Source organism: Pimephales promelas, chromosome 21, assembly GCF_988280905.1.
Source record: "Pimephales promelas chromosome 21, fPimPro1.hap1.1, whole genome shotgun sequence".
Taxonomy (NCBI): Eukaryota; Metazoa; Chordata; class Actinopteri; order Cypriniformes; family Leuciscidae; genus Pimephales; species Pimephales promelas.
The window spans coordinates 25,541,633-25,556,864 of NC_142789.1; the positions used below are offsets into that span (position 1 = coordinate 25,541,633).

At 36.3% G+C, this 15,232-nt stretch overlaps 1 protein-coding gene across 14 annotated transcripts in view; it reads left to right on the forward strand.

Moving 5' to 3' along the window:
* The window catches only part of itpr1b (inositol 1,4,5-trisphosphate receptor, type 1b), a 127,124-nt gene that overhangs the window by 65,652 nt on the left and 46,240 nt on the right, over window positions 1-15,232 (forward strand). For 11 of the 14 annotated variants that reach the window (XM_039673510.2, XM_039673513.2, XM_039673512.2 and 8 more), the window contains 3 exons: window positions 163-210; window positions 1,529-1,658; window positions 2,791-2,978. In XM_039673510.2, the coding sequence (XP_039529444.2) occupies window positions 163-210; window positions 1,529-1,658; window positions 2,791-2,978 (366 nt within the window). The remainder of the gene's footprint in view (window positions 1-162; window positions 211-1,528; window positions 1,659-2,790; window positions 2,979-15,232) is intronic. The other 3 variants (XM_039673518.2, XM_039673519.2, XM_039673521.2) reach the window with 1 other exon arrangement.

The following is a 15,232-nucleotide window of genomic DNA, read 5'->3' on the forward strand; positions in this document are numbered from 1 at the left end:
CACACATACCATGCCTCTTATTTAACTGCATGATGTAATCTGCCCCACTTTTCTTGCATGTCGAATAGTGACTAATGTTCTCAGTCTTGACCCCCTTCTTTTTTTATGCTTTTCTCATTTTTCTTCCCTCCTTTTTGCTTTCTGCTAACTCGCATCACTCAGGAGTTTGATCCAAACCAGCCCCAGAAGCAACTGGAGGATCAGAGAAGGGTAGGTAAAGAAACGGGGCACGTGACGCACACCCTGGCCACCGCTTGAGCCGCCCGTTCACTATCTTTCCCCTCCACACCCTACTGTCTGCTCCAAACGGGTGGAGGTTTCACCCAAAAACCGGGATGAATATTTGCTCTGTAGGTTTGATGGTGGCGATGGATGCGTTTTTATAGGTGATAAACATCTTGATGTTGTATTTGTGTGTGTGTGTGTGTGTGTGTTTCCACCCACTCTGATTCGGGGTGTTTCGAGCGAGCTGTCGGGTTACGGTTATCTGTGTAATCACTGAATTAGGATTAGTCTTAATTGGTGTGGTGTCTTGTATCCGAGGTCTCGGGTATTATAAGGTCAGATGCGACTAAGAAAAGGGATCTGGTGTTATCAGATTCTGTCTTCCTTCCTGACCTCTTTCTGACTGTACCAATCAAACGTAACGGGATGCGATGCGGATTGGTCTTGAGGAGCTGAGAGGCATCCCACAAACAAAAACAATTAGATAACACTTTTAATTGAAGCCTGTTTATGTAACACATTATTGAGATTTTTGTTTTGAACTGTATTTTAATACACCTGTACACAACGTTCGAAAATTATAGACGCCTTAACCTATTCATGGTTACACCTGTCAAGTGCTTTATTATGACTTGGTGTTAAGTGAATATTAATAGCTAGCATAATGAAGCAGTATAATACAAGTGTATTAGAAGTAATTTTGCATTTGTTATGCAATACTGTTCACAGTCAGAAAGAATTCAAAAATGATTTGAAAGTAGTCTCTCATGCATGTAAAAGTTTCTTTGCAGAGTTAAAACTTCAAAAGAACAGCATTTATTAGAAATTTCTTTCAAATTAATTTCTAAAAAATATATATGTTATCTATATATGTATATGTTACTTATATACTGTATATATATATATATATATATATATAATTAAATATTTACTGCTGACCCCACACTTTTGAATGGTATATACAGGCTTCAAGTTAAGTGTTGGAAGACTGAAATGAATATTAGATCTAGATCTTCATCAGGATTTTTGATGAAGACCTTGATATCAAAATGTGATAGTTACTGTTTTTACTTTTGTGCTTGATTTGGGTTGGATGTGCACACTTTCTTTAACCATTTTGTGTTACCACAAATTCTTTGTTTTACATTTACCACCTGTGGAAAGATGTCTGTATTTTTCCATTAACAAAAATCTGTAAAAAAAAACAACAACCATGTTTTTTTTTTTCCCATTTTTTTCACCTTTTTGATGATGTCATCTGTCTAATGCCCCTCCCATTACTCCACCCCTTCCCTGTTTTCAGAGTGAAGCTTTGAGGCAAGTCCTGGTAAACCGTTACTATGGCAACTTCAAGCCGGGAGGCAGGCGAGAAAGTTTGACCAATTTCAGCAACGGGCCGCTCGTCCCCGGGGTACAGGCTAAAACTCCTGCAGGTTTGTGTTTGTTATAATAGATGATAAAAACTGACCTTTTCAAACATCGTGTCCTATATATTCAGAGCCATCGCTGTTGCCAGGCGACAAGAACGTGGCACTCACACTTCCTTTGTGAATAGCCACCAGACACACACCTGCTTTAGAAAGTCTAGCGAGTGAATTACAGCATAAATGTCTTTAGGAGAGATTGACAGCAGATGATAGGATATCCGTAAATGTGGATTTGGTCAGTTTGGTCAATTTCCCCTGCACATATACATAATGTGATTATTTACTGCCAATTTAAGCATAATTATCTCATCAGAAATGCCTGCTCAGGTTTTTAACACTGATTACAGTTTGATTCAGTTACCATTTGGTGCCATTGTTATGTTGGTAAAATTACAATTTTATAACTGGAAAAGGGCAGGAATTTTATAGAATTAGACCAGTATTTGGATATAATTTATGTATTGTTAATTCTGCAGTTAATGTCATTTTCAGTGACTATGTTTACGTGCACAGTAATGTTGTTATATAAGTTGTCATGTAAAGGTGTTGTCCTGATTTAGCTGATAATCCTGTTTCTAGAAACACTAACGTTCAAAAGTTTGGGCTCGGTAAGTTTTTTTAAAGGAGTAGTTCACTTTTAAAAAAAAACTTTTGCTGATAATTTACTCACCCACATGTCAGCCAAGATGTCCATGTCTTTCTTTCTTCAGTTGAAAAGAAATTAAGGTTTTTGATGAAAACATTACCGGGAACGAAATGGTCTAAAAGGTCCAAAAGACACTTTCAGTGCAAACTGCAAACTGTTCAAAGGGCTTTAAACGATTCCAGACGATGAATAAGGGTCTTATCAAGCGAAACGATCGCTCATTTTAAAAAATAAATAACAAAGTTTACGTTTTATAAGCTCAAATGGTCACCTTGCTCTGTTCTGTGATGCGCATTCGTGACTCCCCTGTTCAAACTTGTTTATCAAAATGAACGAATCTTTTTTCGTGTCATTTGGTTCATTCAACGAACGAAATGAACGAATTGACTCGGGAAAAGATTTGTTCATTTTGATGAACGAGTCAAAATGAACAAATCTGGCCTCAAACTTTTGAACAGTTGTGATTTTGATGAATTTTCTTATGAATTGCAGTTTGTGGTGGGGGTTCAGCAGGCGGTCGAGGGGAGATAAGCCTGGCAGAAGTGCAGTGTCACCTGGATAGAGAGGGAGCATCTGACCTGGTCATTGACCTCATCATGAACGCCACAAGTGACCGAATCTTCCAGGAAAGCATTCTGCTGGCCATCGCTCTGCTGGAGGGGGGAAACCCTGTCATACAGGTGAGCTTTCACTTCTCTTTTACTTTAATCGTGTACAGTCTTTTAAATGATACGAGGGGTGGATTTATGACATGAGCTGCCTCTCTTCTGCATTTAAAACTATTCAGATAGTAAACAATGCTTGCAACAGACAATGTGAGTCAGCATAGAGTCAGCTGATCCAGTGCAGGTGTGGTAAAATAAACCAATGAAAAGAAGCTGTGGTTTACAGTGAATTTAGGCACGCATAGGTGTTTTAAAGTCATTGTAAACCACGGCTTCACTGACCTTACTGCTTTCATAAAACAGTCATTTTATATTCCTGGCAAGGTTTCATTAAAGGAGTAGTTCACTTTTAAAAAAAAACTTTTGCTGATAATTTACTCACCCCCATGTCATCCAAGATATCCATGCCTTTCTTTCTTCAGTCGAAAAGAAATTAAGGTCTTTGATGAAAACATTCTAGGATTTTTCTCCATATAATGGACTTCAATGGGAACCAAACGGTTCAAGGTACAAAAGACAGTTTCAGTGCAAACTGCAAGCTGTTCAAAGGGCTTTAAATTATTCCAGACGATGAATAAGGGTCTTATCAAGCGAAACAATCGCTCATTTAAAAAATAAAAATAAATAAAGTTTAAGTTTTATAAGCACAAATAGTCGCCTTGCTCTGTTCTGTTCTGTTTGTGACTCTCCTGTTCGAACTCATTCATCAAATGAACAAATCTTTTTTTCATGTCATTTGGTTCATTCAGCGAACGAAATGAACGAGTTGACTCGGGAAAAGATATATCCTTCGAATAGGAGAGTCACGAATGCGCATTTTTCACTGCGTGTCTGTAGTAAATCCTGACAGGAGTTGTTTAACACCAGAAGAGGGTTTGCGCTTGAGCAAGCTGCTAGTAAAAGCTGTCTGTTTTTCTTTGTTTAAAAATATATAAAAAGTAGGTTTAAACTTACTAAAGTAGGCATTATTCAACAAATAACATTGAAACGGTAGCATTCTCCATTGTCACATGGCCTCATGATGCTGCATATGTAATTTAGTGGAAGCAAAGATGGGTATTTTGCATCTTTATTCAATTTTGTGTAAAACTGTCTTCATATTTGGCAGCTCGTATTATATGTTTCGATTCAATTAAAAAAAAAGTCATATGTGTGATGCATGTTTATTTTGCAGTGTGCACAGATTGCATACTCTACACTGCAGTAGTAATAGTAGTGTGATAGTTGTATGTTATTCGAGCGCTCGTATCATCAACTGGAGGCTGTCCAGAGCAGAGCAGGGCCACACGTCACTGTCTGCAGTCGCCCAGCCGGGGTTTTGCGGGTGCAATGCGGTTGCTATGGCAACCTGGCAAATCGCTCTCCTTGTCGCTAGGCTGCTCGAGGACGGGGAGGGTGATGCACGGCGATGGAGGCAGTCGGTGTCAAAGGAGGGACGGTTCTGTTCTGATTGTAGAGCAATTATATTTCCTGAGCTGGCAGGGCTGGTTTCTGCGCTCTGTGGATGTGTTCTGCGTGGGTGCATGTGTAAATAGGTCCGTTGCATAATCAGCCCTGTTATTAGCAAAGGCGTTCTACTTGATGATACTCAGGCTTCCCAACAGGCACACGTAGAGGCGCTCACATGACTGGATTACATAAGCCAAGCCCATGGTGAATAATGCAGAAAACAGCCTTCTGTGCTAAACGGGTCATCGTGTGTTCTGGTGATTAGGAGATTAAAAGAGTGCAAAGTGATTGAGAGGGAGAGAAACAGAGAGATAAAATGACGTAAACAATTATAACTATTATGCGTTTTTTACATTTTTTTTTTTATTATTATTGGAAACTTGTAATTCACCTCTGTTTCATCATGAGACAAAAAACAGAAAGTACAATATTTTGTGTCAGGTTATTTTGCAATGCTAAATATAACTGTAGAACTGTACAGTATGTATTGTGACCCAATGTGAGATCCAGAGAGGTTCCCGAATCTCAATCGATTTTTATGATTGTTAATATGAAAGGAGGATATCTTGTGTTTATCCATGGGTGCTCGGCTAAGACTTTATGATAATGTGTATATTTATATATTATATATTATACTTTGTTTTGTTGATAATTAAGCCCTTTGCTATACTTATATCCTTAGTAGGGAAAATCCAGTCATCAAAAGTAACATTAAAATATTTAGAAAGTGGTACAAAATTATACCAAAAATAATATTATATAGTAGAGGAAAAGAAGTTAAATAAATACCACTGTCGTACATCATGAGCCCTACACACTTCTGAGCATATGCAAGAATAAAATGAATGAGTAAATGAAACGCAATAGACATCCATGTAAAAAGGTCTACCTGAAAAGTTAAAGTTAACAACTATAAAGCAACTATGTGAACCTCCAATTGAAAATTGTGCTTTTAATTGCAAATTAAAATTGCTTTAAAATGCAATTATTTTGAGAATTGAGGTTGGAAATGTGCTTAATTTTCCCAGTAAGAAAAATAATAACAAATGTCTGCATAAAAAATTCACCCCAAAATAGAGCCCTTTTCCCTACATGAGATTCTTCTGTCGATTCTTTAATTCCTGTCAGCATCAACCTCATTGCATTGGGTTAGATTGGTTAAGCATTCTTGCAGCGCTAAAGGGGTTTTGTGGATAACCTGCATGACACATTTGCAGCCAGTTTGCAGAGTCATTTGGGTGTCTTTTAAAGGATGTGAAGAAACCACATGAAAGAAAGAGAGAACTGGGGGGTAGTCTGCTCTTTTGACGTGTGTATGTGTGTGTATGTGCGAGGTAACATTATCTAGTGTTAACAGGGGAATTACGGAGTTTACTCATTGTAAATCAGCTTCTTTTAAGAGGATTTATTCTGCTGTCCTCTGCTACCCTTTCTAAGTAAATACACTAGGTTTGTTGGTTGTCAAACTCCAGATCCACTTCATTCTACAGTACCACATCTCTAGGACACAATTACACCCAAAATTGAAATAAATAAGAAGCCTATTTTAGGACAGGTCATATATATATTTTTTGCATTGTGATGCTCTATATAACATTACATTATATTAAAGCTGCAGTCTGTAGTTTATCCTCTTTGTCGCCATCTCTGTTTGAAATCTGCAATTGCAGTTAGGAATTATCAACTTTACGTGAGCACAGCGCGGATGAACACAATGTTTTGAGGAGAATGTGCGGCTGTCAGTCGCCGCACCGGTGTGGATACTGCCATTCGCAATCATAGATTATACTTTTTGGAAGTATGACCAACATAAGAGTTTTTACCGGAAAATGTCCTCCGAACAAGTAAGTAACATCCACTTTTGTGAATTTAACAAATTAAATTTAATTAAATTTAACAATCGCTAATCATATCACGTCAAATGACTTGCCTCAAATGACATATCACGTCATGTCCTTCCGATATGTATACTTGTTTTCGCATTGACCGGTTGAAATATGAATTGTACTTGTACTACATTTAAATTATGCTAATTTAAATAAAAAACATTTTACTGTGAAAATGGGTATTTAATAAAAAATAAGTTAATGCAAAATTAAAATAATAATACAAATAATGCTGTAATAACAAATATTTTAATGGTTCCTCAAATAGGGAAAGTTGAATCTTTTGATTTTATGGTCAAATGTGGCCCAGACATGTTTTCATCATTTTTTTTAGATAAGAAAGTATGATTTCAGAATCAAATCTTTTGTGTTTTGAAGATTTTCTTTTCTTCTTTTTGATAAAAATGTAGACATGGCAAATGATTGAAGGTTTGCTAGATCATATCTAAAGGCTCTTTAAAGGTTATAGTTGAGTCAATAAGCACAGGACTATTGCTCATCATTGGAATGACATTGATAAAAGAAGCCATGTGATTGATTGGATGACTGTACTGAGTGACCTGGTATAGAAGAAGTGAAACGGGCCAAACTAACTTTGTGGATTTGGAATGGCGTTTTTATACAGATGGAGAAATAATACTAAGTATGGATGCTCTTGTTGATGTGAGTTCTTCGGTTACTGTAGCGTGAGATATTTAGGTACATTGTTTTCAAGCCTGAAGGTTCGGTTAAAATAGAGGTCTGCTAGTGGTCACTGTGCGAGTAAACCTCACTCTCCTGGCCTCAAGAGGTTCACTATAGGTTTCAACGAGATATAAACCATAATTTGTGGCACTTTTTGCTGATTTTGATTTTTTGATTTCTGCCATGCCAAATCATAGAGTATGGGTCTCTATAGGTTTTATATGGTTTGTGAACAGGATGTGAAGTGATGCGTAACTTTGAAATTATTTCTACAATCTATTTCTTCACTTGCTACAATAGACTTCAATTATGTTTATGCTATATTAGGGCTATATGTGGTCCGAAACAGGCGTGCGTCTTGGGCTAAATAAACACAGCCAAATTTTCCAATTTTTGGGCTATATTTGGACCAAATCAGACAGACCAAACAAAGCCCTATTTTCAATGTCTATTTTTGGGCAAAATGAAGGCTATGACGGGCCGAGGTTATTTAGCCCAAAAAAAAAATGTCTTAATGACGTCTGGTGCTGGGTGGGTAAAATGACCGACGCATATTAACTGTGACTGCGGTCTTGAGCATCCTTGTTAGCGCCCGTCTCTAATGTCGTAAATCCCGTTTAAATCCCTCGGAGCGGTGCGAGTAGAATATAGAGTATACGAGAACTGAACTAAGCGGGACGATGACATCACACTTTCCCCCAGAGCGAACTTTTTGATGATAAAAATTAACAATGAATAACAAAAATGAACCTTAACTTACTTAAGCCGGATTGTGATGGTATTTTCTTCTAGAAACAAACTTTGTTGCATTATTTTCCTGTTATCTCTATAAAGCTGCTTTGAAACAATCTGTATTGTAAGAAGCGCTATAAGAATGAAGGTGACTTGACTTGACTTACTCGGTCACATTAGCAAGATTTCATGTGCATACCAAGGAAGTCATACCAAGCAGTTTTATTCTACAATCTAAATTACACAACACCGTAAAAATGAATGTGCTTTATCTAATCAATAAAATTGTGGCAACAGATTACAAGCAATGTTATTAATTAAATTGCACAAATTAGAATTGAGTAGTAATTAATCATTAAAAGTTAATCATTTAAAATAAGTAAAGTTTACACTAAAAAAATTAACAAAGATATCTCAATGACATACATAAAAATTTTAAAGTACCAACATTGAAGACACCAAGAATCCCTGAAGGCAGAAAACCGTCATTTTAAAACAATCCTAAAACACTGATCTCCACAATGGTGACTTAAATGTACTTTTTTTAATTTTAAGGTTTACTCATTTTAAATAGTTAACTTTTAAAGAATTAATTTGATTAATTATTACTCAATTCTATTGTTAAATTGAATTAATAATATTGCTTGTAATCTGCTGCCACAATTTTTTTTGATTAGATAAAGCGCATTCATTGAAACTGTTATGTTTATTTAAAAAAAGTTACTATGAAGAATGTATGAAGATTTTATTATAAAAGAGAGAGAGTGTGTGTAATTTACTTGTAGAACAAAATGTCCAAATATCGCCAGCTCATGTTTACCACAGACCTGAAAAACTGAAAAACTCTAATTTAAAAACCAATGGGAAAATCTCGTGGTAACCACAGTCGGATTAGTCTTCCGGGTTTTGACGTCATCGCTGCGCCACTCTACTGGCCGAACAACGTTAAATGTGACCACAAACTGATCGATTTCAGACAGGCTAAATGCTTCTTCCATGAAAAGAAGAGACATCAACTTTTTGTTTTTCCCTTCCTCATTAGTGCCATACAAGTGGTCTTTTGTGGCGCTGAGCGAATGTGAAACTTATCAGAGGATGAATCGCGCTACTTTGACTTGCATAATATGGAGCACGCTGGCCTGGTTCGTGCACAGAGAGGCATTTGTTTGGAAGCTGCACAACAACACAAGCCGATTCCCCTCCACGATTTGTTTATTTACAGAGGTATTCTGGGGTGGTCGTCAGGATAACAAACACTGTTGCCAGGGAAAAAGAGGGATGGAATATGAGGAGAGAGAGAGAGAGAGAGAGAGAGGTAATGGACTGAATAATAAGGAAGCAGAGAGATTATGCAAAAGCTGAAGGCAGAGAGTACAGTGTGTGTGCCAGCTGAGAGGAAGTGTGTTGGTGAACACAAAGAGAAGTAGGACAGGGCACAACCACATGCTGTCTAGGCACCCTCCCCAACTTCCAGCTTTGTGTGGAACTGCATATCTATATGTGTGTGCACACTTGCCCCTGGCTTTACCACATGTCTAAAATGGACCAGCTACTACAATACAGTAAGAATAAGGGACTTTCCCACGCAACAATATTGTGCAAACATTGCTGATCAGTGGCACTGAATTAAGTCGTCCATCCCAACTTGACCTGCGCACCGAGGTTCATCTCGCTTCATCTCGCTCCATTTAGGCCTTGTTGTTTGTTTCTGCAGTGAAAAGAAAATGAAGCTTTTGTGGAAAGCTTTGACAAGAGGATGTGACTCAAGTGCAAATCGTTTTTCCTATCATTAGTTGTGGTGATATCTTGGGAAGCGCTGGAATAAAATGAGGGGTTACACTATTTTAATGTGACGTAGTTGCATTGTACTTTCTCAAATACTAATGAGTAATATTAATTAACTACATGTACTTATACTGTAGGTTTAGGGTTAGTTGCTTGTATTTATGCAGAATTAACTGTTACTATTTTTATTTTTCAATTACTATAGTAAGTACATGGTGTAACATTTAACTACTTCACCTTAAAATTAAGTGTCACCTAATGAGTAGAGACACCATTAAAAAGATTTTTTAAGTTTGCTTTTATTCAGTATAAATTCTACATTTCTGACACTCAAAGAGTTTTTTTTGAAAGAAAGAATTTAATAGTTTTATTCAGAACGGATGCATTAAATTTATCAAAAGTGACAGAAGAGAATTTTACATTATTAAAAAGAAAAAAGAAAATATTAATTACGTTAATGTTGCATTTTAAAATATATTCAAATAGAAAAGTTATTTTAAATGTCAATATTATTTCAGAATATTACTGCTATTACTGTATTTTTGAAGTCCAACTAGACTAGAATATTATTAATAAATCATTTTTAAGTAATAACACTTATTTTTTTAATTGCATTAAAACAGTTAATTGCAAAAAAAAAAGTTTTTGTTTTGTTTAAAATCCGTTTTAAGATGCATTTGTTTAAGGTAGCTTTTAGGTTATTTTATTTATGCATTTTAAAAATTTTAATTAATATATATTTGTAATTTTATTCTTTAAATAATAATTTATCGTTTTGTAACTGTACAGACTTTATTAATTAATTTCCCTTTGATTAGATTTTTTTATTTTTTTATTTCAGGTATTTTTTTTATTTAAAAAAAAAAATACCTGGCCTCCATAAAATAGGCTTGTCGCTGTATAATATTTTTTGTGGCTAATTTAGCACAACCAAACACCACTTTAAATGCGTTAATCGTTTTGTATTAAAATCTCAAAATTTGCACTTGGCTCGACTAGGCCTAAAGTCTGTGTTTATCATTGCTTTTCCTAAACGTCCCACCAGAGTAATCTGAAAGTCACAGGTCACAGAAATAATTAGGGAGGTGGAAATGACAATCCCGAAGTCTGAATCCATTGGCGCTCACTCAAATAAGGCCTGTCTTCTTCCAGCTGTATACTGTAAAACCTCCAGGCCAGACGGAAGTCGGAAGGGCAGACGAGACTTCATCTGTGGTGAGCAATGTTCAAGTAGGAGTAGGAGGGAGAGAGCGAGAGTACAGTGCAAAAGCAGAGTGTGTGAGAACAGCCAGGTTCTGGATGACCCGTGACGGAAGCCGTCGCCCACTCGCTCTGCAGCAAGTGGGCAGAAAGCCTGAGACGCTTAACCAGTTATTCACACATACACAATCTCCGCTCTATGACGGTAGCGAATGCGTTCCTCAGTGACAGAAGGATGTAAAATACTCCTTTAATACATTCTAGAAGATCATGAGCCATGAAGTCCATGTATAAATAGAGAGTCATTAATAATGCATTTTTATGGTGCATGTCAAAGGTTGTCCAAGAGAGTGCAAAACAGACTATCAGGCTACCATGAATTTGCTTTAGGGATTTTTTTACATCATATGTTTTTGTGGGATAACTTTTTGATGAATTGCATGGGCAAAATACCCACATTTCTTGGGTAGCTTTTGGAATTTTTACTGTTGGAATTGTTATATAACAGGAGAAGAAAGAGACCATAGACGGATGTAGGAAATGGATCGCTGTGGAAACAGATTTCAAAGCTTACCTGCTCAAATATTTGATCTTCGAATGTCACAATTGACCAATCAGAATCAATTATTCCTCTGACCCACATATTAAAGGGATAGTTTGCATTTACATTTATTCATTTAGCTGACACTTTTATCCAAAGCGACTTACAATTGCTATATATGTCAGAGGTCGCACGCCTCTGGAGCAACTAGGGGTTAAGTGTCTTACTCAGGGACACATTGGTGTCTCACAGTGAATTCGAACCCGAATCTCTCACACTAAAGGCATGTGTCTCATCCACTGTGCCATCACCACCCCATATAACCACCATTCCGGTGTGATTTGTGTTAATTAAAACTAACTAAAAATAAAATAAGTTGAAGTTGAAGCACAGTACTAAAATTATAAAAAATACATTAAAAAAAGTTAAAAATACATTCAAAAAATATAAATTAAAAAAGCACATACTTTAGTAAAATCGCAAAAATCTAAACTAGAATGTAAAAAGTATTCAAACTATTAATAAATGCTATAATAGTGTATAAATAAGCTTAAAATATCGTGTGTTTTTTTCACCCCAAAATAATTTTGTTGTTGTTGTTGTTGTTGTTTTGGACCCCATTGACTTTCATTGTATGGGCAAAAACATTTGAAATGTTCTTTGAAAGATCATCTTTTGTGAATAAACGATGACAGAATTTAACATTTAAGCATTAAGCATTCTCAAATGGATTTACAGCATGTTGCATGTTAGTCTCTTTTAAAAAGAGAGAGTGACAACCTCATTTTAATTTGAGGGCCGTGCCATGTTATTTCCAGCTGGCACGTACGCATACACGTAAGGCTCAGCGATTTCCTGAAGAAATTATAAATAGAAATGTGTATCACGGCACCTGGGAGGGGAAAGAAAGGTCTCCATTCCCAAGCCTAAGCAATTGGCCTTGAGATTGGGAGAGGTCAGGGCTTTTGTTGTGACTCTATTACCAGATTCCTTCATTATCTGGTCAAATTCTCACATGGCTCCATTTCAAACTTCTCATTGATGTTTAAAGTAGAGGAGATGCAGAAGAATAGCAATATGAACCCAAAACCTCGTCTCTTTCTATAGACAGGCCTGTTATGTAATTTTGGAAAAATGGCGTCCGGTGAAGCGGGATACAAACTCAAACTCGAGAACTCCTCCCAAGGTTTCTGGTCACACCCCGCACCTGTCGCCTGCCACACAAGTGCACGCAGCCCAGTTAAACATTAGCTCATGACCTACATAACTCATCTCGAAACAAGCACCCTGTGTGTGTGTGTGTGTAAGTAGGAGGTGCTCATATATTAATTCCACGATCTATAAATATTTACACACTTTTTCAGACTTTGTCATGGTCAGAAACGACCTTGGAGGTTTTATGTGCACTGGAAGTTAGTCGTGTGCACAGCTCTGTCTTTGCACACGTCCCCGTGTGTTTCCCGTAAAGTCCAAACAGCCCACAAGACTCAACCTGACACACACAAGAGTAATGAAGCACAACAGGTGTGAGTGTGACAGTGCAGGACTTGCGTCTAAAGCTGACCTCGGCTGTATTATAGCTGTGTTATATTATATATATATCCAGCTATTTTAAATCTGTAAAGCCAAACATATGAAATACTTGTCAGAAAAATATATACATATTTTTTAAATCAAACTTTTGACGTTTTATTTTTTTAGAGTAAATTTTTTTTGTGTATATATATATATATATATATATATATATTTAATACATAAAGCTTGGAATTTGAATACTAGAAATTTGTTTTTAATTCAAACTTATAAAAATATTTATATGGCCAAAAACTAAGATGATGTTCCCAAGGCTTGTAATGTAAATCACTTACATTTCTATAGCACTTGTAACATAACAGTTGTCATATTTTGAATTTAATTTTTGAAATCTTTATTTCGAACATAAAAAGAAAGTATATAAAATAAAACAATGTTTAAAAAACTTAGGAAAAATCAAAACAAATGAGCCGCAAAAATATATATGTATAATTCTTTGCTGTTGACATACTTCTATTATATGTGCGAAAAGGAGTAGGAAGAAGTAAAACTTATATACTCCTACCCCTTAAATTCTTACAGTCTTATATTTACAATTTTATATTATTATTATCATGTTGTTCTATACATCCATAAACCTATACAGATATATACCTACATACAACCACACATATACATATATACACACATACATTTGTCTAACCTCAATTATGTACTTATTCAAGCAGCAAAAAAAAAAAAAAGTACAACTAAAAATGACAGAGCAAACAAACAAAGAAAAACACAACGTAAACAATGGTTTACTCCTACTTTCACTACAGTGCTTCTTGATACCTCTTGAAAATAATTTCTTTGTACATTTTTTTTAAATAGGAATATGTTTGAGCACTGCTTTAGTTTATCATTTAGTTTATTCCATAATTTAACTCCACAAATTGATAAACATAATCTTTTCCTTGTAGTTCTAAATCTATTATTCTTAAAATTATAGATTTATCTCCCATTAATGTCTGAAATGAGACAGTTTCGAGTCTCATTGACTTCCGAGACCAGAAACTGTCTGGTTACTGACATTCTTCTAAAAATCAGAAAATCCACTGAATGGATTCGAAAACGGTAAAACTCGACTGTTTAACTCTGGGGGAGTTGTAAAAAAAAAGTTGTCCTATTTCCAAAAAATCTCGAGTATCCCTTTAGAGTCGGCATGAAACGGAAGTTGAGATTGTCGTTTTTTCCTTGTTGTGACGTATATCCAAATGAAACGGCTTCTGAAATTAGAAAAAATGTAGGGCGGGGCTTGATTTTGTCCTTCGGGAATTGATTGGATCGTTGGAGGTTGGCAAACAAAACGGAGGCAGATTTGAATTCCAGTTTACATTCAAAAAATAATGAACTGCACAGATAAATCATTTATAATAAACACTACAATATTACACATAAAAAGAAGATTTGTCAAATTTGATTTCATGCCGACTTTAATAATTTGAGTATCAAATATGATACAGCAGGCTGTAGGGTTAACCCCCCTCTTAATCTATTATTATTATGGTCTGCCTTGCCATCCTCAGTGGTCTCTAATGGATTTGTGAGTGCGCTGGAAATCCTTGAGCTTGTGCGCCTATGTGTGTGTGGTGCTGCGGACTCTCAGCTGCTGTTGAGAAGCATCTGTTGAAGTGTGAATGACGTGCAGTCAACATCTCCCAGCATCCCAAGCCGCCGCCGCAGCGCGAGCCGTTCCCTTGGTTACGCGGCCGGGTGGGCACGAAGACGGGCACTGATTGAGCTCGCACTTATAAATAGATCTTACACAACATCCTCTTGTTGATGCCAAGGGGATAGACGAGAAGGGGATGGAGAGGTGATTGCTGGTTGACCTTTTGCTGAGTGTGTAGAGGGTGTTATTAGAGATCGGCCCACGTTCACCTGCGCATGCACTATCTACTTCCTGTTGGGTTGTGGTTGGTCACCTTGCCTGGATAGGCTTGTAGATGTTGAGGACTTGTAAATTGGTTCAAGGGGTAAGACAGGCCTTCAACTACGATTAGATGGGAATAAAAGGCAGCCTTTAAAAGGGGGGATTTATACACATATAATAGAGTAAAGTTTTCAGCTGTTATTGCGAATTGAAATCCGAATATACACTACTGTTCAAAAGTGTAGGGTCGGTAAGATTTTTAAAATGTTTTTGAGAGAAAAATCCCTCATGTCCGTGATGTCTGTATTTATTTGATCAGAATTTAGATTAGAAATCATTCTAATATGCTGATTTGTCGCTCAAGAAACAATTCTTATTATTATCAGTGTTGAAAACAGTCGCGCTGCTCAATAATTTTGTAGAAACTGATTCTTTTTTTTGGGGGGGGGGATTCTTTCATGAATAGAAAGTTCAGAAGAACAGCTTTTATTTGAAATAGAAATCTTTTGTAACATTATAAAGGTCTTTACTGTCACTTTATCAG